This window comes from Plectropomus leopardus, chromosome 1 (assembly GCF_026936395.1).
Source record: "Plectropomus leopardus strain MGB_pleo_1.0 chromosome 1, ASM2693639v1, whole genome shotgun sequence".
In the NCBI taxonomy this organism is placed as follows: Eukaryota; Metazoa; Chordata; class Actinopteri; order Perciformes; family Serranidae; genus Plectropomus; species Plectropomus leopardus.
In genome coordinates this window covers 19,466,833-19,494,769 of record NC_142176.1, presented here as the reverse complement: position 1 = coordinate 19,494,769, position 27,937 = coordinate 19,466,833, and the positions used below count along the sequence as shown (strand labels likewise).

At 38.2% G+C, this 27,937-nt stretch overlaps 1 protein-coding gene across 3 annotated transcripts; it reads right to left on the bottom strand.

Moving 5' to 3' along the window:
• Positions 1–27,878, bottom strand: ext2 (exostosin glycosyltransferase 2). Of its 3 annotated transcripts, none has more exons than XM_042510270.2 (15): positions 27,722–27,878; positions 26,240–26,584; positions 25,897–26,120; positions 25,330–25,419; positions 24,108–24,224; positions 23,672–23,867; positions 21,655–21,794; positions 21,465–21,558; positions 14,304–14,435; positions 10,028–10,217; positions 4,912–5,078; positions 4,136–4,279; positions 3,529–3,657; positions 2,777–2,859; positions 1–1,466 (listed from the first exon to the last, which is right to left on the bottom strand). In XM_042510270.2, exons 2-15 carry the CDS (start codon positions 26,552–26,554, stop codon positions 1,328–1,330), a joined length of 2,160 nt encoding a protein of 719 aa, XP_042366204.1. In that variant the 5' UTR covers positions 26,555–26,584; positions 27,722–27,878; the 3' UTR covers positions 1–1,327. The 3 variants fall into 3 exon arrangements, with proteins under 3 accessions (XP_042366204.1, XP_042366932.1, XP_087933320.1); XM_042510998.2 differs by having other exon boundaries at positions 27,709–27,861; XM_088077194.1 differs by lacking the exon at positions 27,722–27,878 and adding an exon at positions 27,415–27,569.
• Between the last annotated feature and the right edge of the window lie 59 nt (positions 27,879–27,937).

The window sequence follows — 27,937 nt, the reverse complement described above, 5'->3', positions numbered from 1 at the left end:
TATTAGTGTGGTCTTTACTCATTATGTATTACAAAGTCATATATACACTTAAATACATAAACAGTCAAAAAATTTAAAACAATTTCAATGACCTTATGGAAATAAAGTTAAAAAAAGGCAAATAAAACCATCACAAGGCATCTTACAGACTGCACCGCTCTCAATGTTACGTCCTAAATACTGGCGCTAGGACTAGTGATGAAAAGGACAGAAGTTCAAACATACAACAGATATACTGGAAAAATAAAAACAAAACATTGCATCTAGAGTTTTTACATATCTGTTTGTAGATTTAGGAATTGTCTATTATTCACTATACAGTTATAATTTTAAATGCATGGCAAACATAACTCCTCCTGTGCTTATTTGTGTTTGTTCACATAACTCATGAATGACTTAGTGGCTACTTCAATTACCACCACTGCTTTTCTCATATTTATATAAATATAAAAAAAGGTTTGCACAGGCAACGTAAAATAACTATTCAAGATGTTCCAGTAGCTCAGCATCAGTTTTTTTTTTTTTTAAATCAGCAGTTACTCGCTCTAAATGTTAGATTTATGGTATCAGCTTTGTCCAATCTGATTCAAACAGAACATATGTGAAACACTAACTGTACATCATCTGTAAGCCACCATGCTGTGTGTTATCACATTCAATTAACCATTGGATAAAACCTACATAAATGTGTCATAGAATAATTTCCTACAGATATATATATGTATGTATATATTATGTAAGCTAAACATTTACTTTTTTATACACTGCGACTAAAAGAACCAAGTCCATGTCTGCGTTTGAAAGGAGGAAAAAAAAACCTAGCTGAAGGATCATAAATTATAACTATTATACAGCACTGCTGCAAAATACAAATATACATTGTATACGCTGATTCCAGAGCAGCTGGAGCCGAGTTTTTTCCAGCTCCAAATCAGTAACTGAGGGACCACAAGCCTCCAGTTGGTAAGCCTGTCCATCAAACATTAGACTCAAGGGGACCCTCAAACAGCCTTTCATGTAACATTAGTCTGTGCATTTATAATGGTAAATGTCTGACAATATCTCTCACTTTAAACAAAATAAACAAGTCGCTCTCATCACCATTCCTATATTCCTCTTTCATTCAAGATATTAACTCAATGTCCTGTATAATCCTGCTTTTGAAAATGAATCTAAAAATTAAAGTTAAAGTCACTTGAAATGAGAAGTGACAGGAGCATGAATCGCTTAAGTCTGATTATTGATGTCCTAATTAAAGGGACAATATTGGTGGCAAATGTTGAAGTGTTGAGGCTGTGACGGGGTCCAAACATCTGTTACAGGATGGTCAGAGGCTGCCGATGTTGGGGAAACTCTTGAGTTTCTCTGGGAAGTCGTCTTTGTAGAGCACCGGGTCTGCACGGTGTTCCACCACCTTCAGAGGCATTGTTCCAAAAACTGATGCAAACTTGTTGATGCACTCAGATCTATGAATGAAAACACACCAGATTTATGTTAAAAACGGGAATGTATGTATTTTTCGGATTAGTGGTGTTTGAAAATGATGTATATGAATGTAGTCTTTACCTTCTTTCTATCCCTCCTTCTTTCATTGTTTTTCTTTCTTTCCTCCCTTCCTTCTGTTTTTCTTTCTGTCTTTCCTTCCTTCCTTTGTTCTCTTTCCTTCAATCTTAAGGTCTTTTTTCTTTTCTTCTTCTTTCTTTCTGTCTTTCTTTTCTTCTCTCTCGATTCTTTTTCTTTCCTTTGGTTCTTTCCTTCCTTTGTTGTCTCCTTCCTTCTTTCATTTTTTCTTTCGTTGTTTCTTTCTTTCTTTTTTCTTTCTCATTTTTTTCCTTTACGTTTGTTCGGTGCCCATACAATAATAAAATCAAATACTTTTTAAAAATTATTATTACTTCTAAATTTTTCAAGTTATTGATCTCATGTGTTTATTTTTTTCACTGTTCCCAGAACAGCATCTCAAGCTTAAGTGGTAAGTGAAAGATTAAAAATAACATGAAACATTTTTTACTGCATTTTTCTGATAAATACACATTTTTATGTCACTGTGCAAAGGTTGTAGTGGGTTTTGCTACAACAAGACACTGTTGACGGTTGACACAGCTCTCTTAAAATGCACAGAAAATGTTACTGATAATAGAAAGTGAAAAGAAAACTGCGGAGAACTGCAGTGCTGCTGATCATGCACCTGAGTCAAAAAACAAACCTTTAAATTGCAGTAGAAGTGCGACAAATGGTATTTTTAAATACATTTTTTAAAAGATTTTTTGGGGGGGCTTTTATTGCCTGTATCTGACAGAGAGAGAGAGAGAGAGAGGAGGTGACATGCAGCAAAGAGCTGAGGTCGGAATCAAACCGCCGGCTGCTGCGGCGAGGACACTACCTCTGTACATGGTGCACTGCTCGATCCACCAGGCGCTCCATTAGAAGTTTTTTAGTTTGATGATTTTTTACACCTAATTTAAAAGTGAATTTTTTAAAAATTCTTTTTTATATTCAAAAAGAAAACAAAGAAAGCTTATATAAATAAATAGCTACAAAAATATTCTACAACGACAAAGTCTGCACAATACCAAGCCAAAATCATGTGGCGGGTGTAAGCATGCATGCAAAAATGCAAAAGCAAAGTAACAAGAGATTTCCAATTAAAGTCTGTATACACACACACACACACACACACACACACACACACACACACACACACACAAAAAAAAAAAAAAAGACAAGAGACTACTGCACTCATTTTGTCCACAATTTTCAAAACAAAGTGCCGTACCTCTCTACCATGTGTGTCTGATCCAGGGACAGCCCGTCAATGGCAGTACACTCAGGGCACTTGAACTTCTTCCTGGGGGTCACCTGAACAGAAGCGAAAAAAAAAGAAACACAAATAATGACAATTCACATTAACTGTAGGTTAAATTTGAGAAGCACAGACAGATGCAATAAACTGTCCACTTAAAATGGTATAAGTCTGCACCATCATAAAAGAGCTTTTGTGAAGCACAGAGTGCAGAAAAAAAATCAGAGTTGGAGAGAGGTGATCTATGGCCTTTCTCTGTCTAACCTCCATCACATCTACACCCCCGACACATGCCTGCACCAAATGCTCTGAACCTGTGAATGTATGTGGGTGCAGAAAATAGTAGGAGACACCAAGAAAAGGAAGAGGTTGGTTGGGATGGTGGGTGTTTTCTGAAGGAACCTGACGGAGATATTGTGGGAGGTGGAAGACTGCTGGTGCAGGCATAGAGAAGTGTGCAGCTTGTGATCTGACGGCAGGGTGTGCGTGAGCCCCAGTGAGCTTAGGAAAACATATTCAGAGGGAGGAGTGCCATTGAGTGACACCCAGATAAGGAAGGTTAAGGCTGGGCTTTAGCTCAGGCCCCTGCACCTGGGCACAGTCAGTGTGATGGAGAGGGGGAGAGGCGGTGAAGTCAAAGGGTGAGAGGTGATCAAACCCAGAGATGCTGGTCCACTCTTCAGTCTCCCCCTGCAAGCTTAGAGCACCCGGAGCTATGAACGTACCTTTATGGGGGCTTTGCCCGTGATGTTAGCCACCAGGAAGTTCATGGCAATGTCCTCACAGTTCATGTGAGCGTCCACCCAGTTCTTGATGTCTCCTGGCATCTTGTATGTGTACAAATAGTTGAAGTACTGGAATGGAAACAGATTCACAACAACCAGTGATTAAAAGGTCATACAGATATACTGCAGACTCATTATGTACAATAATACAGACGCTGTTTGACACAGTGACCCAAGAGTATGTAGGAGGAACCAATGCGCTAGAATCAGCTTTGAACTTAAGTGAGTGTGTGAGCTTTTAAGTAGAAGTGAGATAACCCCACTCTACCTATGACACTCTGCTCATCTATCACTGTAATCTTCTTGCATGAAATCTTACTCCTACAAAAAAAACAAAAAACAAAAAAAAACAGATGTCTACAGGAAATTCTCAAATCCTTTCTGCAAACTTCATTCTTTATTTGATTTCCACATGTAATGGACCATTTCCTTTTCAAAATTGGTTCTGTGTGCATCATTACTAAGCAAAAGTCTACAGGGTACGTGTGTGAAAGAGGCAGAGCTCATGCAGCCAAAACCACTTAATATCGGGCTTTTCCCAGGTTACCTTGTGGTAGAAGGCAGCTCCAGTTAGAACCATGGAGACCTCATTGGTCCACTCCGACTCATACTTCCACTTCCCCATTTCATGGTCCCAGAGGTGCAGCCGGCCCGGGTAGCCCACCAGCCTGTCTGGGAACTCCCTCCATACCTGGGGAAGGACAGGAAACAGACTGTCAAACGAATTTTCAGATGAATTAAATTGATGGCTTACACTAAAAGATGAATGATTAAGGGATGTTTTAAAAGAGAGTTAAAGAATCAAAAACTTAGTCTTAAATTTCAAGATATGTGAACATTTTTGTCTGAGCCAAAAATAAAAACTGAGAGTCAACTTGAAATATTTTTTGATAGAAGCAGCTTTATAATTGGCTGAATATCTCAAGCTTGACACCAGCAGCCAGTCTGATCATCTGGTCAGACAGACAGCTCCTCTGTCCCGCCTGTAATTCCATGTAATTATCCTTAAACTGAGCACAATTTTATCAAATGGCATTTAAATGGATTCAGGTGAGTGTGCCGGCCTAAGTGGGGCCCAGCAGGTATGTGTGCATGGAAAGCATCAGCTCCAGACCTGTCATCATTCCTCACACATCAAACACATCCAGCAGGCAGTCAAATCCCCAACCAGTGGAGAATGAGACTGTAATCTCCCTGAATGACTTTAAACTCTGGGATCAACTTGAAATGGTTCCCTGCAATACATGCCGTCAGAGGGAAGACGGGAAAGTATGGTCAAGGTTATTATTTTTTATTTTTTTTGAATGGGGGCCTTTTTCTCACCTCGTAGCCAAACTGCAGCTCATCAGATGTCAGCATAATGATGTCATCATCGATCGCTAGCACAGCTTCTGTCTCAATCTCGTCGTAGGGGAAGAAACGGTTACTCAGCTTGTTTTCTTTGGTTCGCACGACTTTAAGAGGAACACCGATCTTTGGCCAAAGAGACTCTGCCGGGAGGAAACAACACACTTTTAGCAACCACATTCCTAGTTTAATAAAAATACATACAGAGCTGAAACAACTCAGTGGAATAATAGGTTGACAGAAAATTAAATTAAATTTAATTAAATTCGATGAACAAATTAAAGGTTCAGAGGATTTTCATGAAAAATTGGCAAAGTTGGAGGTTCAAGCCCTTTAAAATGAGATTTGTTGACAATATTTTTTTTATGACTGTAAGTTGACTAAGTTTCAATATTGTGGATTGTTGGCCAGACAAAATAAGTTAACTGAAGACGTCAGTTTGAGCTCTGGGCAACTGTGATGGGCATTAATCAATTAATGGAGAAAATAATATGCAAATATTGAAAGTAAATGTTAGTTGTAGCCTTACATAAATACATACCTACAGTATGTGACACTTAAATACCTTTTTCAAACATTCTTCTGTGGCTTAATGTAACTAAATACATTTACTGAAGTACTGTACTTAAGTGTAAATTTGAGATACTTTATTTTAACTTGAGTATATTCTTTTCATGCCTTTTGAAACCTCTACTCCTCTACATAAGATTTTTTTGTATAAAACATAAGAGTTTGTAAACTAAACTGTTTTGTTATAAATTAAAACTACCCAACAGTTAATGCAAATTATTAAATTAATTTGCAACTATTTTTGATAATCAGTCAATTTATATTGTTTTGTTGTTGTTTTTTTTTTTTTAAGATTTGCCTGCATTATTTATTTTTAATATTTTAGTATATATTCCAGATTAGTAAATCAGGTAATAGTAATAGTAATTTTTCCACAAGTAACATTTTCAATGTGGGACTTTTATTTGTAACATACTAGTTTCACCGTGAGGTATTAGTACTTTACAGGAACTGCATACTTCCTCCACCACTGCATTTTGAGGGGTTGTACAAAATTATAAATATGGCCACTGTCAGTGTCTAAAGCTGGGTGAGGAATTATAATGTCATCTACCACTGACAGAGATATTTGAAGTCTGTCCTGCCAGTGGAAAACAGTGCTCTGGGAATTTAACTTCACTCACTGACTCGTATCACTACGTCAACCTCAAGCACGTGCAAAACTAACCACACTACGATTCTTCATGAGGCAGATCTACAAAGTGTTTTTTCAGGGCAGCTTTTCAAAGATCTTGGGCAGTGTCCATGGCACGGACTATGGCACAGACAGATCACACAGAATGTGTCCCCTCATTAATGGGGTAACTGGTGCCTGGCAGCCTATAAGACAAGCTCCAGGACCTCCTAACCACGTCTGAGGTCTCCTGTCAGAAGCTATTGTCAGGAAAACTGCTATGTTAAACGGCCAGAGTTTCTGCTTTTATTCTGTCCGTGTTGCTGTCATCCCTTCATTTATTTCCAAGGTTGGAGAGAGACAGTAGGAGTGAGGGAATTATAGACCATTATCTGAATTTTAAAGCTTCACCCCAACCTTCATATGGATCAAAATGCAGATACTGTTGATTTTTTTGAGACTTCCTTAATTGTATTCCAGAACTAACAAAACAGAAGTCTATGCTGCGGAAAATAAACCGTGACTTTTATTTATTCTGCATTTATTGTTGCTGTGCGGCAGTTAATCTCAGTTTCAGAAGCTGAGGAGTCTCAGTAGACAGCAAAGTTGTTTATGGATGTTGTCATTTTCAGCTGTAAGTGTAACATTTAAAGATAAATAGTTAAAACAAGGTGGTCTGACCTATCTGACATTTCTGCTCTGCTTATTTTATGGACGTTGTTGCTTTACTGGCATCTTTGAAAAACCAACCAACCAAAAAAAAAAAAAAAAAAACCAACAAACCTACTGGTACAAAAGCTAAGCAATATAACATTATTGCTGTGGACTGGGATTGCAGCATAATGGATTTGGCCACCTAAAAAACACAATATCAGTGTAAGTGTATGCTGTTTTTTATATTTCTACCCCTTTACCTTACACATAGCCAATTGAGGCAGCGGTAGACCAGCAACTCTCTAGTTCTGTGAGGCAAAATTACTGTTTCTGTCACTGGAGTCCAGTGGCTTTGAGAAAACGACTACAGTTCAGCGTAAGAAAGGGCTGTCTACAGCATGTTAAAACAGTGAAAATATTCTAAATATAGTGCTGACTTAAACTGATACTGATTTTTTTACGTGGGCAAAAACGAACCAATTGAGGCAGCATTTGCTCAGCGCCATGTCACTTTATATCAAGGGTGATGCGGGGGTTTTCTACACAGAAGTTATTGAAAGCCGACATTGTGATTTGGTCCATAGGTGCTAGAGATCATTCATAAAAACAGCCAGAAACATTGGAAGCAGGTCAAAACAATTTGATAAACATGTCATTTAAGTCTGATACAAAACAAAACACGATCTTCAGATTCACAAACAGAAAGGCAATAAAGCTAGATTCTTTTTTAAAAAAAACAAACTAACAAAAACAAAACAAAATATTTATTTGCTTGGTCACAATTTTACTATAAAAACAGAAGAGGAAGCAAAAATAGGAGCTTGTAAACACATCAGATCAAGGCTCAGTGCAAATGGGGAAATCTGCCTTCATATTGGACTGAGCCCCATGAGTCTGACCCGTCAATGGCCCCTTGTTAATTCTAATGGGTCACAAAGCTCCAGCCAGGCGCCGCTGATGCCTCTAATGAAAAGGCAACTCACAGCCACGAGGGAGCACTTCAAAGTCGTCTCATTACTTCATTACATTAGCCAACTCTTACAGCAGCAGGACCGATTTAATTCCTGGTCCAGAACAGTCTTCATCTGAGTTATGCAGTCAGTGGGGCAAAGCACGAGTCACTGTTGTATACTTAATTGCCCTATTAAGGCAAATAATTACAGTGCAAGGTGCAATAAATAACAAATAATAAGAGCATACTTTGACACATCAATGATGGAATACATCTGACGATCAACAGTAATGAAAGACCTCAAATGAGTCTGTAAGGACCAAAGACGAGACATGTCAATTTTCTGTCTAGGGCTAGTTATTTGTTGTTTAAAACAGAAATTTAACAAAATATGTACATTTAATCAGTATCAAATTAATCCATTTTTGTTTCGTATTTATTTGAGTTGATACATTGATGTATCAACATTAAACTATTATAAATTATGGAAGTTTCTGAGCTCTAAAGTGTGAAAACGTAATTTGGGACAAGATTCCCAAGCAAAAGTCTCATGAGAGAACGATGCAAAAAACGTACAAAAATATTGCAAAGATTTTCATTAACACCTTTGGCATAGTTGTTTAAGTGTTTTCAACAAAATATAGAAGCATTTCATGATACTGTTTTTAAAATTATGATAATATAGGATGTAATTTTGTTCCAAAACATGGGGCTCATCAGATGTCATTAAAGTTAAAAGCCATTTTAGATCACATCGCATACTGATAGACATTTGACAATCTGTGACAACCCTGAAGAACCGCTGATACATGATGCAATGTTAACAGATCACTCCAAAGTATCAGTATAGTATTAGTGACCTTAATGCTCTCAGGTAGCATGTGTGTTTGTCATTCAGTATAACACATAAAAAGTGTTTTTACTATATATCTTTGAAGCTGTTTTTTTCATTGTGTATGTAAAGTGAGATTGATCATTGAATCAATGAGAATGATTTAGAGATCAAGGTCATTATTTCACATAGGTGGTCAGGTAATTGCCTTCTAAGTGTGTTTAACTAAAAAAAATCCATCATTCACTATAACAAAAAATGACGTTAAACCCCAGAGTTCTCCGTTATGTGCTTTTGATCATTCAATGAACGTTCAAGCGATTAGCTCATTTTTACTTTTGTAAAATAGACAAAATTGACATTAAATTATTTAATTAACATTCTATTTGCTCATTTAAAACATGTTTGTATTCATAGATGCTTTTGTCAATTAGAGAATGTCACAGAGCAAAGGTAAACTCACTATTCAGTTGCCAAGGAGAAGTTGAATAGTTTCATGCAACAGCAGCAAAGTAAAAAAATAATAATTGCAGCAATCTAATTAAAATAAAAAGCCTTGATCATATTCAAAACCGTTATCACATTAATTATCACACTAATACTATGTAATAAAAAAACGCATCATAATATAATTAAAGAGCAACATTGTTTAAATGATCTAATTTCTGTGTCTTAGCTATTTAAGCACACGGGAAATGTGGCAGGATCAAAAGTGTTTCAAAAGTTCTGTTCAAATGCATCGTAAAAGTCATTTGCTGTAATTTGTGTGTGATTTGCTACATTTGAATTTGTATGCATGTTTGATTTTTGTCATTCAGAATAAGAGAATCAGTCTTACAGATTATTTGCAATTTATATACAATATAATATATAATGTCAGATTTTCACTTAGTATTATGAACATTAACAAATATGAGACTGTGAAGACAATTATCAGGCATTTTTAGTCCTACAAATACATTTTTAATTCCTGTTTGTGTTTCTTTAAGTCTAACTTTGTATATCTAACTAGTTTAAATAACTGAAAGTTTACAATGAATGACATTTTGATGGGGAAAAAATTCTCCAAAATGTATATTTAAAAAAAGTAATTATCTGCATTATTCATAGGAAAACCCTTAAATTTGCAAAGTCAGCACTTAAAAATTATCTAAATTAGCTTTTAGAGATTACTTTTTGGCATCTTGCCTTTATTTGACGGTGAAAGCTGACGAGAGACAGAGAAGGCGGGGGAGAGAGAGGGGATAACAAAGGGCGCGGGCTGGAATCAAACTCGGGCAACTGTGATAAGGACTGAGCCTTGGTGGAATACGCTCTATCAGGTGAGCTACTGGGGGGCCCTTGAATTGATTAAATGAAAGGTTTTTATTTTTTTTACATTTTCTAAAACCTTACCCTTTGACCACTATACAAAAACTTCTTTTGGAAAGCTTCATAAACCTTATTTTTGAAGAGAATCGTTCACACTCACCCTCAGGCGGACTCTTGTTCTGGTTATTCCACACCACCAGCAGCTTAGCCAGGCTTGGCACCTTGGAGATTTCAGTGATGACCCGGAAGAGACTCTCAACACGATCGTAGGTCAGCACCACTGCCGTGAACCCAGGTGCTCTTGGTGGGATGAGTGGCAAGAACAGAGGGCTGTTCACACTGGACCACTTCTACACAAGACAGGAAACAGAGACGAAAAAACTGTATGTTTAGGCCACAAAACTCTTATTATTATCATATATCATTCATTCCTTTATATTTCCATGAAAAGCTACTGTAGAACTAGCCATATGTCTTCTGTGTTAACTCGCCTGTCATGTTTTCCATGATTTAATGCACTATAATAGTGCTTCACTGGACAGTGAGGTCACCTGCAGTGATTTCCAGATTATGGTTTTTATTATGGAGCAAGAATCATCCAATAATGTCTCTCGGGGTCTAAAACGGCACAGCGTGAGTGCCAAAAGCTTCCAGTTAGAATGCCAAGTTAACCCCACGGAAGCAGCAGTTACAGGAAGAAAAGAAAGACCGGAAAGGAGTTTGCAAACAAAACAGGTTGGCAAACGTGAATTTACTGCATCTTGTGATGTTATTATGGTGGGTTTTCTGGGATACAGGACAAATAGAGTGAGACAGAGACGAGGAGGGCGGGGGGGTTGGCTTTTCTTTCATTGCTCCCCTTTAAAATGGTTTGTAAACCCTGGGAGCCGCACTTCCTCCAGCTTAGATCAAGTGGCGCTGATAAATGAAGGAAGCCACAGGAGAGTTTTCTGATCATATTTGTGTAGTGAATGCTAAACTTTAAGGTTACAGAGGCACCAAAGCAGAGACAACTAGTGTTTGTCTCTGTGCAAACAAAGTTTTTGTTTACAAAAGTTGTTTTCTTGAGTGAAATACAAAGACAAACCATATATTTTATTTACAAGCATGTGCCACACTAACACTTGCAAATATAGCAGCATCAGGATTCACTCTTGATAAACTTCATCAAAGGCTAAAAAAAAAAAAGAAAGCCAAAGCCAAAGAGAGCGCATCTAACACAGTAAATCTGTGGGCTCCTTGAAGTGCATATAAACCCTGTTTCTCTTCTGGGCCCAGGTGGCCACACACTGATTATGTGAATCCTTCCACAGCATCAACACAAGTCTGTCAACAGAGACACAGCCGCTGCGTTTTACACAACATCAGTCACTCCTCCACCAATAAAAATTCACTTTACTGGCAAGTGGAAACTTCCTTGTGGTCATTCTCACATTGTCAAACAAGCGGAGGGGGTATATAATTAAACTATCACATACGTATATGCAGCGCAGATGCATTTAAACCAAATAAAAGAGGAAGAGACCACTTAAGTCATTTGTTCAACAAAATAAATTAGATGAAAAGAAAGCCGTGACTCGTTTTGTCACCAACAGATGTGCGTCCTTATACTTTATATATTACGTTAAAGAAAGAAAAAATAATTTTATTTATCTATTTGAACAACTTGAGTGTCTTCAATATAGATTAAAAGCAAGATAAAATCAAGAACCACCTTTCAGAATGTCTCCCACTGATTTTTTATTTACATTCTTCATCCTTTAACTACACATAAAGTAATTACTAATGTCCATAGATGCAGAGGAGGGCCGCAAAATTAATTGAATATTTATCGCCATAGGATTTTTGCTTTCCTACAGTTAAATAAAATCATCTACTGCAGTATTAATGTGTGAAATGTATTCTCTGCACATTAACACTGTTTTCATTTGGGTGCATTCTGTGATGGTATATTTATTTTTAGTATTATATTTTGGTCAACGTGGAAGTAAAAGCAGTGCTCAGTTAATTTAAATAACAATGTGAAATAAATATATTTTGTCTCTAAAATCAATGAATCATTTTGATATCAATGTTGATCAATATAATTGTGATTATAGTTTTGGCCAAAATCGTTCAGCCCTAATGCACAGTGGCGATGTATTAAATCTAACATTTAATTTATTCCTGAATGATGCAAACAAAAAGTTGCAACACAAAGCATAGTACAATTTATTAATATTAGGACATTGGTGTGTTTTTTATTATTATCATTTTGGCTCTTCTTCAGCCAACTGGATTTCATAAGAAAAGATTCTGAGGATTAAGTGCTGACTCTTAGTTTTAAGGGTATTTGAGATAATCCCATCCATAATGAGTGAACAGTGTAGGACCTGTAGGCCTTTTTTGCTCTTGTTAATACCTTCAAATTTTACAATTTTTAGACATTTATACTTTAACTTATTCACTATTGATTATGCACATGTTTTAAGAGTTATCCGTGTGTTACATCTGCTTTCTGAATGGAACGGCTTTGAATATTTTAGGAATGTAATCTGATTCTGCATCCATCAATCTGGGCTTCTCTGTCAGCTAAATGCAAACGTAGAGAATCAAGACTTCAGGTATGTCATCTGTTGTTTACTTACAGTATGTTTGTGTGTGTGTTTTTAAATGTGGAGACTTCACAAGGGCAGGAGGAAGAAAGAGTGAGACAAAGGGATGAAAGGGTGTGCGGAGATGGAAAATTGAGAAAAAAAGGGGAGAAAGATAGTCAAAGAGGGATAAACAGGAGACAAGATGGGAGAAGATGCCAATCACTACATTTTTTTTTTTTAACTCTGAGATGCTTCAATTCTTGAAATGTAGAAACCTTACAGCTATGCCCACCACCTACCACTCCAAAACAAAAAGCAGCTTGTCCCTTATTCTGAACCCCCCTCTAAAGGCACCAGCAATCCTGGGAAATGTGCTTTCAATTACCAGCCTAAAGACGACAGGAGGAGAGGGGGAAAAATGTCTGCCTGATTTATTTACTGCTCTGTGCAAGTTCTTCTCACCATCCATTCACTGAATCCATCGAGAAAACACTTCATCTCCCATCTCAGGCAGGAATGGCCAAAGGTCTGTACCCTGACACAATTAACCTCCACTGGGTCTGGACAAACCTTAAGACCTGAAGTGATGCTGATAGATTGGACCGGGGGCTGAACGCTCTGACAAAACATTTTGACATAAGTGGGCAATGTCAAGTGTAACTGCTGACTAACAAGCTACCTGCTCTGAGGAAAACAGGCCCCCATGGTAAAGCATGGGCAGCTGGGTCTATTAGTGCTAACTGACTGTTCAGATTTGAGCAGAACTGAGATGACAAACATCAGAAAGGTGCTGCTTATTAACACCAACGCAACCCGATTGTGACTGCCACCTCTCTAATCTTAGCACTTCGGTGGATCTACATATACTCGGGATACTTGTAAATATCTGACAGATGCAAAGACACTATTATGCATCCACACGCCAGCTCACATGCGCACGCCTTCACCCCACAGGCAGAGGATGGAAGAGACTCTAGATCAGACTGGGCTGATTAACAACTCCTGAGAGATGGTCGCTCAGCCAAGCTGTCTGCAGCCACAAACTCCCACAACCACAAAGATGCTTAACACACACACACACACACACACACACACACACACACACACACACACCATTCTTCACATCCAGCGTACTCTCTACAAACACAATGACTCAGACATGCAGGAACTTATTTTTCACCACAACGGAGGCATCCTAGTACAGAACTGCTGACACAAACAAGCTGCCTCGGAGCTTGCTGGGTGTACACCAAACTGTGAAGCACAGCATGTGTGGTGCTTCAAAAAGTCTGAAGGCATCTACAGTCACTCTGCCACAGAAGCATTGATTTACAAGACACAGGAGAGAGGGGAAGCTTATGTGGCACTGTGAGCGTCTGTATGGTCAAAGCTTTATCCTAGACCGCCTTCAATCAAATGTCTGCAATCAAAAGACTTCTAGGAATACAAATAAGGAGCTCAGCACAGTACAGAATCACACACTGTATAAGTCAGGGATGCACCAATTGTGAAATTCTAAGCTGATACCGATGTTTAAAATAACAATTTAGGCAACAGCCGATACTGATGTTTTGTTGTTGTTTATTTTGTTTTTGTTGTGATTTATTCCCCTTTTTGTGTCAGGGAAATAAAGAAATATTCATTGTGGAAAAATAACTGAATGATTTTGAAAGCAATTTAGTCCTTCATTGCACTACCTTTGAATGAGCACAAATTGAATCATGCACATTTATTAAACATCCTTTAATATGACCTTAAATAACTGCTTCAAAAGCCTTTTTTTACTTAACATATCACACCTGCCTCTTAATATCTATTTTATGTTACTGTGATAACGTCAATAAATACACAGTTACATACCACCACAGGGGGATTGTTCCACTGCTCGTAAGTCCGTGCAGCATATGGGTAGATGCGGTCGTTGATGATCTGGAGCGTTGTCAAGCCAATAGCCTTCATGGAGCTGAAGTAGGCTTCCCAGAACCAACGTGCCTATGGATCAATAACATTGACATGATGTTTATTAATGAAAACAATAAATGGGCAAAAAATAGCAAACATGTAACATGCTTAGAGTATCAATATTGCACTATACCTGTAATAAATGTAGATCAACCAAACATGCTATGTCTACTCAACTGTTATATTCAGTTTATAGCATTTTGAAGAGGTTTATGGTGTTGAATTTCAAAAGCGCAGTCTGAAAAGTCAACATTTAAAATGTTGAAAAATGGCTAACTTAGGGTTTGGGGGTCAGGGCCAGGGTTAGGAATTCACCGTTGTAAATACTTGCATTGATTAATGACAAAAACAAACATACCCGTATGTAATAAAAATTAAAAAAAAAAAAAAAAAAAGAATAATTCTGTCATTATCAAAACATGTCACATACATACATAATGGAAACAAAACAAAAAAAACCAACAGAATAATTTGCATAGACTACAATAATTGACCTTAGCTTGAAAAGGATAGCATCTGATGAAACGTTTGGCACATTGTCATTGCTTATAATGTTTTTGCATTTTTATTCACATGCATTTCACAGCAGTGTGAAGTCATAGCTGTAAAATTCAGACTCTCCCCCTGGTCCTCGTCTTAAAAGACAATTTTGCAGCCCTCTCCAGGCTCTTCAACAACTCTTCTTCTGAAGCTCTCCACAATCTCTTTTGACTGTGCCTGTTTTGCTTCAACAGATCTCTGATGTGAAAAGCAGACTTTAATGATAACTGAACTCTTAAACCCATATCTTAATGTTATCACATTTCCTGCTGGAATACCAGACTGCAACTGCCCTCATTCACAGTTCACTTTGCTAATGTTTTCTGCCAAGAGAGTAAAGATGAAAAAGAATATTTGTATATTGAATCTTTTTATTCAAAAATAAGTGTTACTGTTGGGATGCAAAGAAGGATACATTTAAAGAGATTCTGTAGGGTTCATGAACTCTTTTTTTCATACCATGAAACATGAAAGCTACAATGAAATGATCCATCCAAAGTAGTGCTACTGACCATGACATATGCGTCTGGCCTCCTTGCCTCCTGCTGACTCCTATTCTAGTTAGAAACTTCAAGGAACAGTTCAGAGGCAGGAGAACTCTATAAGAGTTAATGATGCTTCAAACAACACTGTCTCCTGCCAGAAGGCACCATGTTGTACATTGTCACACCCGACCAGCTCCTCAGTGACCCGCAGTTCTGCTATAGAGGATGTGAGTATTTGTGCGTAAAGCAATGAGCTATATTTCTTTCTCCTCCTCATGCCATGTGTGTATTACTGACTTATGTTTGCCCTAAACAAAGACAATCTTTATTGGCACGTGAATGTGTGACCATTGCCACGTATAAGTATAAGTACTGGAGAAGAACAACAACAGAAAAACAGCATTTATTTTTATAGAGGGGGTGAAGAGAATCCAAAAAGACTTTCTAATCTCAGGGGGGAATCCCAACGGCCCATAAATCAGCCAGTGATGAAAGTTTCTTTTCCGAACGGGGGGGAGGCAGAAAGCAAACTGTGCTGGCCCAAAGGCCCATACCATCACCCTCTACTCTCCCAGCGCCTGCAGGAATTTTTATGAGCACAGAACAAGAGACAGCATTTCAAGAGAGGAAGAGAAACCCTTTACCCCATCTTCCATTTGCAGCGTCTAGCCTATAGTCTACACTTTGTTCCTTTTTGCTCTATTGACTAAAGATATATAGCAGCAAATACAGCAACTCAATCCATGAACTCTATCATTTCACTAATAAAAAGCAAATTGTTTGTTATGCAAATTGTAGCTATAAACCTGCTGAAAATATTGGGAAATAATGCAAACAATCTCAGCAGAGTCAGGTCCAAAATATATTCCTCTGTACGTCAAACTTTACAGTCACCCGATGTAACGCTTGGTTAAAAGCGAATTATCCTCTCGTTTCCTTTTAGTTTAGAAAGTTCCCCAGCAGCTCCCACTCCTTTGTTGTTTGAAATCATTAAAATAAAATGTCAAAGACAGTTTATATTACAGTAGTCTGCATCACTTTGTTCAACTCAGAGGAAGTTGTCAAGTGCCTGACAGATTATTCAACCTATAGAGCAGAATTGGAAGCCAGTGAGCTGTGGACAGAACCAGGCAATCATTAGCGTTTTTTAACATAATCAAAAACAGCAGTGAAACCAAGTCCTTTTCAATCATGTGAGCTGCTCACTGGGAATATTGTTTTGCTCAAGATTTATTAGCACTTAACTTTTAACTGTGATCAAAACATTTCTACACACACACATACATGACCTGTCAATAATAACCTGGTCTCCCATGTGTAAATCAGTCCTTATTAGAATTGCTAAAATTAAACAAACTTTGAGTCTACAGGATTACGATTTAAAGCCGCTGCAGCAGGCTTCATCTGTGTACAGTCTTGGTGCTCGTTAGTCTCATGGTTTCCGTGATTACAGACAGTGACACTGGTTTGTGTGGCTCTAACCATTCTGCAGTGCAACACAGAGGCCCACCAGAGGACTGTTTAATTCAGGATATTATATTTAACCTGCAGCAATCATGCTCTAAAAACTCCTGCATTTATAAAGGTGGGCGATATGGAATAATACATTATTTATTAGCCATATTTTTAGGCTATATTGGGATACAAAAAGAAATCCCGTAAAACTACTGTAGAATACTTCAAATTCTACACTACTAGATAAATTAAAGTTACAATAAAGTTAAAAAGTAGCTACTGTTGTAAACTTAAAGCAGCGCTAGAATACCTTTAAGTAAACCACTGTTACTACAAAGTTAAATAAAGTGATGTCATAATGAAATAAATCAAAGCTGAACCACTTGTGTTTTTATCTGAAGCGCACAGCTCGTCTCAGGCTGGAAGTTCGCCGTTAATCGTGAGGATTTATTCACCATGAGCGGCAAGCAACTAACAGCTCCCCAGTTCATATATTAATATTTGCAACCCACACTGCTTTTCCATGGTTACAAAATGCAACTAAATAGACGTGGTCTGGGGCCCGGACGATAAAAAAAACACACACCTCGCCTGCTCACACTTTGCCCAGGAGAGAGTGAGCTGGATGTGTAAGGGATTGCGTGTGACGAATTATGTTTGCGGGCCATTTTTTCTTTTTGTGTCTGTGAAAGGGAGAGAGCCATAGGCAAGAGATCGAGAGAACCCAACTGCCAAAAAAAAAAAAGTTATGTCTGTGGATTAAAAAAAAAAGACATGACTATTTCAAAGGTCGCAAAAATGATTTGTATATAGCCAACGTGGAACAAACCATGACACATCAAGACTTATATAATCAATATATGGCCCACCCGTAAGTGACTGTAAGGAAAGAAAGGAGGAATCTGTCAGAGGCCCTCGTCTGATAGTTCAAGGATAGCAAATATACAACTCTCGATTGGAAAGATAAAGAAGCCGTTATTACATTTCTGACTGACCAAAAAGCCACTGACACCTGTAGTCATCCCAGCTGACTGGTTAGTTCTGTCTAAGGGGATGCATGTAAAAAATGAATGGACTGAGGAAAAGCAGACGCCATATAAAGGAGAGGAGACCAACTTGACATATTCTATAAATCATCTCCAGCCAGTGTGCTGTTCTGGATAGTGGAGTGCTAGGACGTTACAAAAAGGCAGGGAGGACAGTTGGATCAGTTGTCTGAAAGAAAAGCTGGTTGTTCGATTGAAGCTCAAGGCAGTAGTGAAGGAAAGCATGAGGAGTAAGTTTGAATTCCCTCTCCAGCAATAACTCGCTCCTCCCGTCTCACATATTCCGATTTAATAAAAGAATAAAAGAATTTATTTGGCTCTGTTAATCTAACAGACATCTGTGGAGTATGCGTCCTATTTTGAGGGTATGACCTAAACACAGCTCGTGGAATTTAGTCCACAAACACTGACTCACTTGAGCACTGTTAACATCTCATAGCTGTTTAATATGTGGCCTTTTAAAATGTGACCGAAATGGATGCCATTACATCATCTCAAATTTGAAAATGAGATCTGCTGTCTGAGCAGAGTCTGCTGGCTACTGATGGAAGCTCAACAGTAGTCCATCAAAATTTGACCAGATCTCTATTAAGACATGCTCCTTAAAAGTGGAGTTTGCAATTCTAATCCAATACATTTGGCAAATTCAGAGAATATCTCCTCACAGTCCGTTAGTCGTCCATTCTGTGCACGCAATGAAAAAAAAGCACAGCTGAACTTTGGTTCTGTAAATGTAAAATTAAGAGCCACACAACACTATCCCAGCTACTCTCCCTCTTCAACATCCTGGTCCATGAGAAGCATAGCTAAATCATGATGAAAATGAAACGTAAATGACAATGGAGATTTTACCAGAGCTTTTGAAGGAGACCTGATGGGGGGGGGGGGTGTATTTGTTTGGGTGTTGAGCTCAAATATCGGTAGGGTTTACCTTTAAGTTGACCCAATTATTTGTCAGTGCAGAATGAACCAATCAAGAAGATGATACTTTGCTATTGTCAATAAACAATCAAACGAAAAACAATAAAATGTGAAATAAAAGTCACTTTTCCTGCCAGAAAGGCCACTGATAGATAAAAATGAATACTAATTTGAGGAGAGCATTTGTTTCCCACTAAAAGCAGTTCCTCTCCAATCAAATTTTATAGCATGTTAACATACCCTAGGGTATGATTTATATCTTGGTTAGCATGGCTTTCTCACATAAAAAGTTTTGGGTTTTTTTTTAAATATTGAAAAATTTTGAATCTGGGCTTTACCTTACCCACCACCACTGCCTGCACTAGGTTGACTGGTGAAAGAGAAATGTGTTTCAAAATGACTAGAATTAATGTTGGATAGAAAATACTGGAGAGATTCAGACATACATGTTCTAGTCTCAGTCAGACCAAAATCAGAAAACAGCAAACATAGGGGAAAGGTAAATATAGTTAGCATCATTTACAGTATTACTTTATGTTGTTTGTTAGATTGTTAGCTTTAACCTGGCATTCACTGACATAACATTCGTGGTTGTGAAAAATAAAATATTATCAGCTACAATGCTACATTGTGTTCACATTGGTCTGATTTACATCCAAAAACTGCACACTCAAAAATGTCAAAAATTTTCACTATCGGAGGTATTGGGTTTCTGTGCTGGTATTTGCATGTCAGAAAACTATTTGCTTTTGTATTAGTTATGTACCTGATCTAGCTCGCCTGGACTAAATCTCAGATTTTAGGGTAGTGCACAGACAACAGCCCCTTCAGCAGAGAAAAGTAAAAACATATACTGTAGTGACACACTTTGCACAGATACAAGTCAGTATAGTCAAAGTCAGACATTTAAGGGGACATAAAAACACATTCTTGAGTGGAGAGGATCTTTAAGTTTATCACTTTTGGTCAATCAACCTTTCAGTGTCCCTTCAAAACCCCACTATTATCTTTGGTGCAGTTGTTTTGTTGTTATCCCAGGTTGCTGTCCGGCCTCCGACAGTTATAAAAATAAATATAATTTCTGTTGACAATACCTTGAACAACATTAGAGAGGTGAAACATAAGTTGTCCATCATATGTTATTACTTTTGAGGTAAGTTTGCATTGTGTATTTCTATTATTACATTTGTAAGCACAGGTCAGTCCACATGGGAACACTGAACACTTTGAAAGAGAAGGCTGCTGAGCCCTCTGCTGGCAAAACTAATGAAATGCATCAACTCAACTTCATAAAAAAAGAAAAGGAATTGATGGTTGAGATTTTTAGAATATTTGCTTTAAGAAATCAGGCTCTCAGCACGAATGAAAATGTTTCTCATAAAAGAGGAAAAATTAAATTACTCCATCTTTAGGCCAGGGAATGTGGAGAGCACTCACAGATAAGGATACCAGACATGAGTGGACCCTTATAACACTACATATTATCTAGTTGAAATGGACTGTAGTAATGTCCCAAATGTTCCATTTATTTCAAATTTTTATTCAGTATTGCATTTCAGTCCCTGCAGTTAGCACTGGTTTCTTAAGTTTGAGACCGGCTTCAATATGAAGTATTAAACAAAGCTAGATATGTGGGATGCCGACAGCTTGCTTTTTCGACATTTTAAATTCTGTATTTTCCTAGAAAACAGTGCTTAAAGAACATTTTGATCACCATTATGTTCCCAAAATCTTCAACCAATGTTTGTTTTTGGTAAAAAATAAATTAATAAAAAAAATTTTAAAAAACGCGTTTTTTCAGCACTGTGTTGACAGAAAATAACATGCCTTGTGGGATTTTATAATGTGACTTATAATTAACAGCGTGCCTTTTACCAAATTCATAGTACAATTGCCTCAGTGGAGAAATGCCTCAGACGTGTATCAACCAATTCAATCCATCTGTACACCGTCAAAGCAGACTGAGGAGTACTGTGACCAACGGATAACAATATTAGATCCACACTACCAAGTTAGCCGTGAGCTATACGCACCAGGATAAACCCCAACCCCCATCTCAGGAGCAAGTCATGTTTTTGAGCTTGTCTGGTGTAATCCAACTCCAAGCCCGTTTCTGAGCCCTCAGCCTAAAATGTCTGTTTGGCCAGTATAATTAGTAAATGGACTAAAGTTGATACAAGGGAACGAGGAGCAGCTGAACTGGCTGCACTTCTCTCGAAGCTGCTTTCACTTTTGTTTATTGTGGCTCAACACAGATATCAAATGGAAAGAGAGAGTGAGCCGTCTTCAGTTTGTTTCACTCAAGCTAAAATCAACATAGTTGAGTCCTCTGAAAGCTTTTTGAGCAATGGAGAAAATTCAAAGTTAGAAAAAGTAAAGGTGGTGTCCAAATTTCTGTCTTTCACACATCACATAAAATTTGTTTCAGCTTCCATAAACTTGTTGGCTGGCTACGGAAAAGGCACATCTCACACATGACATGTGCCCTAACCCCACTGACAGCACCTCTGACCACCGTGTCAATCTAACCTCTCAAACTGCAACTAAATGTAAGGCACTTTAAATAAGTTTTGCTGAGACATGTTTGTTCTTCAGTACATTATGAGCGTTACCTGTCTCTGCATCTCTTCAACCTGTCTGTGGGGAATACTCTTTAGGATGGTGTACATCTCTGACAGCTTCTCCTCTGGAATAACCACCGATGCTCTGTGCAGAATCAGAAACATCACATTAAAAAACCAAAAAATGGCAGACTCTCGAACCAATTATTTGTTTTTCAGCTGATTGGTGACTTAAGCTCACCTTTTCCAGTCAAGTACTTCAGAGAACGGCAGAATGTAGGAGTCAGCGAGGATGACCGGGACACAGCCGGCCTGCAGCACGTCACTGAGGGCAGCCTGACCCAAACGGGCCCCCCGCAAAACCACACAGAATGAAGACTCCTGTAGAGACACATTGGGAAAAATTGTCAGTGGGACATAAATGTGGGGGGAAAAAAAACAATGCAGGATAGTATCTTGATATTTTGTGTGGCAATATTGTATCAATGCAGGGATGCCAAGTACTGATCTTTTTTTCATATAAATTAATTTTGCAAATACAAATTAAACTTTTGATAGCCTACTAAAGTAAGAAAATCCATTGCTTTTTCAGTCCACTAGAAAAAATGAAGTGAGATGAACAGATTGAAAACTTTATCTTATTAGAACAAACAGACAACAACTTTTTCCTCCAGGACATAATTTGCAGATGAAAAAAGGTAAGAAATCACAATGTATCGCAATACTTGGCACATCACAAAACATTTAATATTTGAATTATATTAAATTGAAACTTGCCTATCTTGAAAATATTGTATCGTGGGGCCTCTAGTAATTCAAACCCCTTAATGGGACAAACTAATTATCACTAAAATCTATTGACCCATTTCTACTGCTACACATTTCTTTTTGAACAAAGCATATTTCAGGACCTTTAACTGCATTTTGACCAAAGTCACCTAGCTTCAGTGTTCCTGTGAGTGAGTTGACTGCTTAAAGGGACATTTTGCCAATTTTCGACCAGCTTTGTGTAAATGAACTGTGTTAAACTTTCCTCCATCTGGCTGGTGCCTAGATATCCTTTCTCTACCCACAGCGAAACTCCTCCAAATCACATAACCAACAACAGCGTGGACAAACAATATACAGCTGATCAAAAATTACCTGTCCCTCTCTCTTTCCCTCAAACTCGGACTGAAATCCAATCAAACAGTAAAACTAGGCAGTGCTGACTGAATATAGATCAAGATAATGTTACCGCACTGCTTATTTCTCTCCTAAAATATTTCCAGGAACATATTTTAATGCTGTGTTTAGTTGTAGTACAAGAGTTTGTGAACCGGAAGTGGACGTCATGCCACTTCCTACACAAAATGGAGGCCAAATAAGCAGAGCTCAAGCGGTAAAACTACACAGCGCTGATCAAATACTTATCAAGATTCTGTTACCTCAAAATGTTTTCAGAAACATCTGTTTAAGCTTACAGTTTAACTGTAACCTGCCGCCATTATTTCACATGGACCAGTCCACATTATGTCATCCACCAGCGGGAGCGTCTGGTAAGGCGCGATGCATTGTGGTAGTTGTAGGTTCTCCACCTCTTGAGCAGAAGTGTCATTTTTCTCAGTTGTCTCTGGTCATGTAGCACCAATTTAGAAAGTATTTGCATCTTTCTATTGCAGAGATGGCCTAGTTTCATGTGAGGATTGTCTTCACATCGGTGAAATACTTCTTTAAACATGTGTCCAGCTCTCATTCTGCCTCTAACAAGTGCTGGTTGTTGGTGGTATCAATATTGTGGCAGCATCTCTGCTTGGTTTCTCTGATTATGCTGTGTTTTTTTTTCATTTCAGGGCAGCAGAACTGATTGAGTGCAATCAGTGGCATGGGACAGATGCTACAAGCAGTCAGTCTGTCCTCGCAGACCTCCTCACCACACCGTGTTTAGTGTTGTCTGTTTCCTTTGTTTTTACAACCCTACAGCACATCTCCACTCATCCACTCCCTATACTACTGACTCTATAGAATTTTTCCTACCAATTTGTGCATTTTTTGTACTTATTTTGATTATTTTCACATAATAAATCACTTAATTATTAATTTATTAAATATTTGTTAAATTAGCTGTGTGTCTCCCTCTTTTTGTCCAGCCTAAGAGGCGGGTTTTGACAATATTAGAACATTTTGTTGCCAAAATCAGGAAAGTAGTGCATTTAAAAGCAATAGTGCATCTTGATACTCTCTGAAATAAACACTTTAAGTGCAGTTGTGCTTCTCACCTGCAGGATCTGTGGGTAGTCATAAACCTGCCCCTTGTAGCAGCGTTTTCGTGCAGAGGCGGCACCTTGCGAGAGGTTGCTACACTTATCCAGGAGGAGCAGTGCTTCTCCATTTTCTTCCTTCAGGCGCTCCAGTTCGGCACGATACTCTCGGTGGATGGCAGTTTGAGAAGACAAAATAAAGTATCTCCGTGGCCTGGGGGTGGGGGTGGAGACAGGAAATATGCAACTGGTTGTACTTCGTAGTGTTGAATACAAATAACTTCAGAAGCATGACTAGACTGGAAGTCCACTGTAGCAATCATACATCATTATGTTCCCTTGGAGAACTTTCTGTAGCGAAGTTGTTGATGGATGAATTGGGTAAAGTGACAGTAATTTGGTGACACTGTGACACTCACATAAGAAGAGGACTTAATGTGTAAGATGTGCTCACCCAGGTTGTCTCTCAGGCAGGTCAACATCGGCAGAAAGGGGACTGTAAACTGGGATGCTGACATCGTAACCTTGCCTGTAGGTCCATGTGGAGAAACCGCCTCCAGCCAGCAGCGCTCTGAAACAAATGGACCTGGACTGTAACAATGCTTCAACACTCTGGGGAATTCAGCAGAGCTACAGGAACATCATTTTAAAATTAGCTTCCAATGAGAACTTTTGCTACCAACAATGCTGCTGTGAGACATGAAGGGACATCAAACAAGGCTTAGTGCCCTAGTTAATAGATCCCATGTAGTCCACTACGTGATGAAAAGTATTTCATACTCTGCTCTATTCAAGGCAAGGTGAATATAAAGTGGAAACACACCGTCAGTCACACACACCTGGTTCTGATGAAGATCCATGCCAAATGGACTCCATCTGGATGAGCCCAGGAAATTCCTTACAGCTACAAGATAGTGTTCATTGTCTCAAGGCTACGTTCATAAACCCAACCTCTTCCATCCTCAGCCATCACTCTAGCCTACAGGACATCTTGAGACACATGGGCCCTTCACTGACTGGTAAATACAACCAGATTTGAAACTTCTCTTCAAGGCCTCTTGAAAATATTATCTCCTAATTGCTTGTAAATATATCTTTCACCTTCCTCAAATGATCATTCTTAACACCTCAGGTACAACTGCAGTATTTCATAATCCATTGTAACATGAAAATAAACTATCTCAGTGACAATATATGTAAACAACAAATTATTATTATTTTGAATCTGTACCTAGCTCATAGAAATCCCCCACCCGTTTTTTTAAATCGAATTTTTTGTTGGGTTTTTTTTTGGTTATTTTTGGGCTTTTTGCCTTTATTCGATAGGACAGATGTAAGTGTGAAAGGGGGAGAGAGGGGATGACATGCAACAAAGGGCCGGGGTTTGAATCAAACCCATGGCTGCTGAGGCAAGGAAACAGCCTTTGTACATGGGGTGCCCACTTTACCAACTGAGCAACTGGGCACCCATAAAATTTGTATTTTTATATACATTTTTTAAGCTTTTGATGTCAAGGTTGATGACACTACATTGATTAATGAAATTCAAGCACTGAGCCTATCCTTTGATCTAAATTTGAGGATTTTTGTTCTTCGTATTCCCATTAATTGCCATGCAGATTATAATGAACCTGTTCTTAAACATTAAGATGGTTTTTAGGATGTGCAATAGATACCTGTCTCTGGGAACGTCCAAGGCAGTATTGTAGTCTGGAGGGCCTCCAGGTAACATGTTGAAAAGTAGGTGATTCATCCCTTTGTCCCATCTACCAAATCATACAAAAGATTAGTGCTTAAATGAAAAGTTAATTGACAAATTATTTTAAAAGAAAATCAATGAATGATAAGAGTTATTAGCAAAGAGTCACTTTAATCAAATGTGAAAAAACATCCTTTTCTCCATTTCAAATGACAGTTAATTAAATTTTTTATTTAATGTTGGCCAGAAAAGAGAAATTTTGAGACATCACATTGGGCTCTTGTGACATCGCTATCTTATGTGGACCCTGGTCATTATGATATTTTAGAATGTAAATGATCAATATATTATTTGGTTTTAAAAAAATAATTGCTGGTTATAACACTACATTTAGGATGTAACAATGATAACAACACAGATATGAGAGTAATTTGAGAAAGAGTTTCATAATGACTAGAGAGCAACTCAAAGTGACAAAAGCTGCAAAGTTAGAATTGATTAAAGCCATTTATTTTCCAAGACTGATTCTGGTGTAAGTGTTTACCTGGGTAGCATTGCCAGAGCCTGGGCAGTCTCTCTAATGCGCAGAGAGTTCTGGTTCAGCACATCAATAGATGGGATAAAAAGACACGCCCTGGTGACGTCATCAGTGTAAAAGTCACTGTCAGAAATAGCACTCAGCAGGTCATTGTATTCTCGAGACAATCCAGTGCTGCTGATGGGAACCCCCAGTTCATCCACAAACTTCTGCAGAGGGTAGATGTAAACCTACAAAAGCAACCATTTCAACAACAGGTCAAAACTTCAACAAGGAAAACTGCAAAATGTTGAAAGGACAGTCTTTGTGTATACTCAGTGAGATTAGAGGTTGTTTGAGTGACAGTTACCTTGATTCTGTTTTTAGGATTGTAGCCACATCTGTACACGTCAAAACAGGTGTGCATGCGACAGCTGAGGTCACCCCTCTCTGGAATGGGGCTGGAGACAGGCAGGCGCACCAGAGGTGCATCGTGAACACTGCGTTTATCAAGAGTCCAGTCAGCTGCGGACTCAATGGAGTGGGGCCAGAACTGAAACATCCCGGTGGCGATGAGGCCAAGCAGCACCACAGAGAAGAGGGTGATGTAGTATATGCGGTGCTTGGTTTTCATTCTTGGGATAAGAGCAGGGCCCCGCGAGCTGTATTTCCCAGAGGCATACATGGCTGACACCTCTGTCTCTCCAACCAGCCACTGTAAGGACAGGTTTCTGATTACTGACAGCTTCGGGTACTACACACAATAATGTACGATGTATTCCTGAGAATGGTAAATACAGTCACTCACAGGTCCCCTAAAATCTTAGTATTTTTTACATGTTAAAAGTGCAGTTCATATGACACCCATCGACAATAATCAGACGTTAATATGGCTGATTTAAGTGCCTTTGCTGTAAGACCATTATCAGAACCGGAAATACTTTCTTTATCCCTGTGGGGTTTTTTTTGTCCCTTACAAGCACACAGAAGTAGAAATAAAATATGAAGCAATTAAAAATCTAAAATAGAAATATCTGCAAAATGCCACATTGTTAACACTAATATGTAAAATATTTAAAAATATAATCATGTCTGGTGTCCTGAGTATGACAAGTGTGTAACAAATACTAAACGTTGTGCCTTAAGTGACATTACAATGTGTAAAAGTAATGAGAAAAGATAAAAATAATAGAAAAAGAAATATTAAATATGTGTATTATTTGACAATGAACAATAAAAACACATAAGTAGAAATAATAAGGAGAATATGTACAACATATATAATACGTTAAATATATATACATTCAAGAATGGGAAGAATATAAATACTGCAGAGTACTGCTTTAGAAAAAATGTGGCACCAAATATGTATATTCACACTATGAAGTGCAATCTACCATAGTAAAGTATAGTATTGTAGTTTTTTCTATTTATCAGTTTCAATATACAAATATCACCCATCTACAGTACTCAGCTGTTAACATGATCCTGATTTCAAAGCTAAGCTGTCGACGGCTTGTCTGGTCGAGTGTAACATGTACGTACCTGCCAATGACACCAAGCCAAAAATAATGACAAAAACGCGAAGGTAAAACACTTACAAACTGATAAGCTGTCTTAGTTGAGAATTTCCGAGCGTAACTACCAAAGCAACAGCAATGTCAGTGGCTTTTATTAACTAACAGACCGAGGCTTTCTTGGCTAACGCAGCCGTTAGTTAAACCAGCTGTGAAAACATTCGTGCTAAGCATGCTAAGTTAGCTCACTAACGTCGACTGCCACTATGAAACGCGACAAAAGCTTTTTTTTATAATGATACTTCTCAAAAGTTATACGTACATGTTTTACCTACCGTGACGTTAAAAAGAACCGGGTGCCGTAATTTGGTCTTAATTCATGGCAGTTGTTAGAAAGCGGGCTAGGTGTTGATGCTAAACTAGCATCAAGCTAAAGTTACAGGAAGTAGGAACTCATTCTTCTTCGCTTGTGACTCAGGAGGTAGATACTTTGCTTCCCTCTGGTGGAAGTTAGGGGACACTAATACTGATGAAATGTGCCACTAAGTATA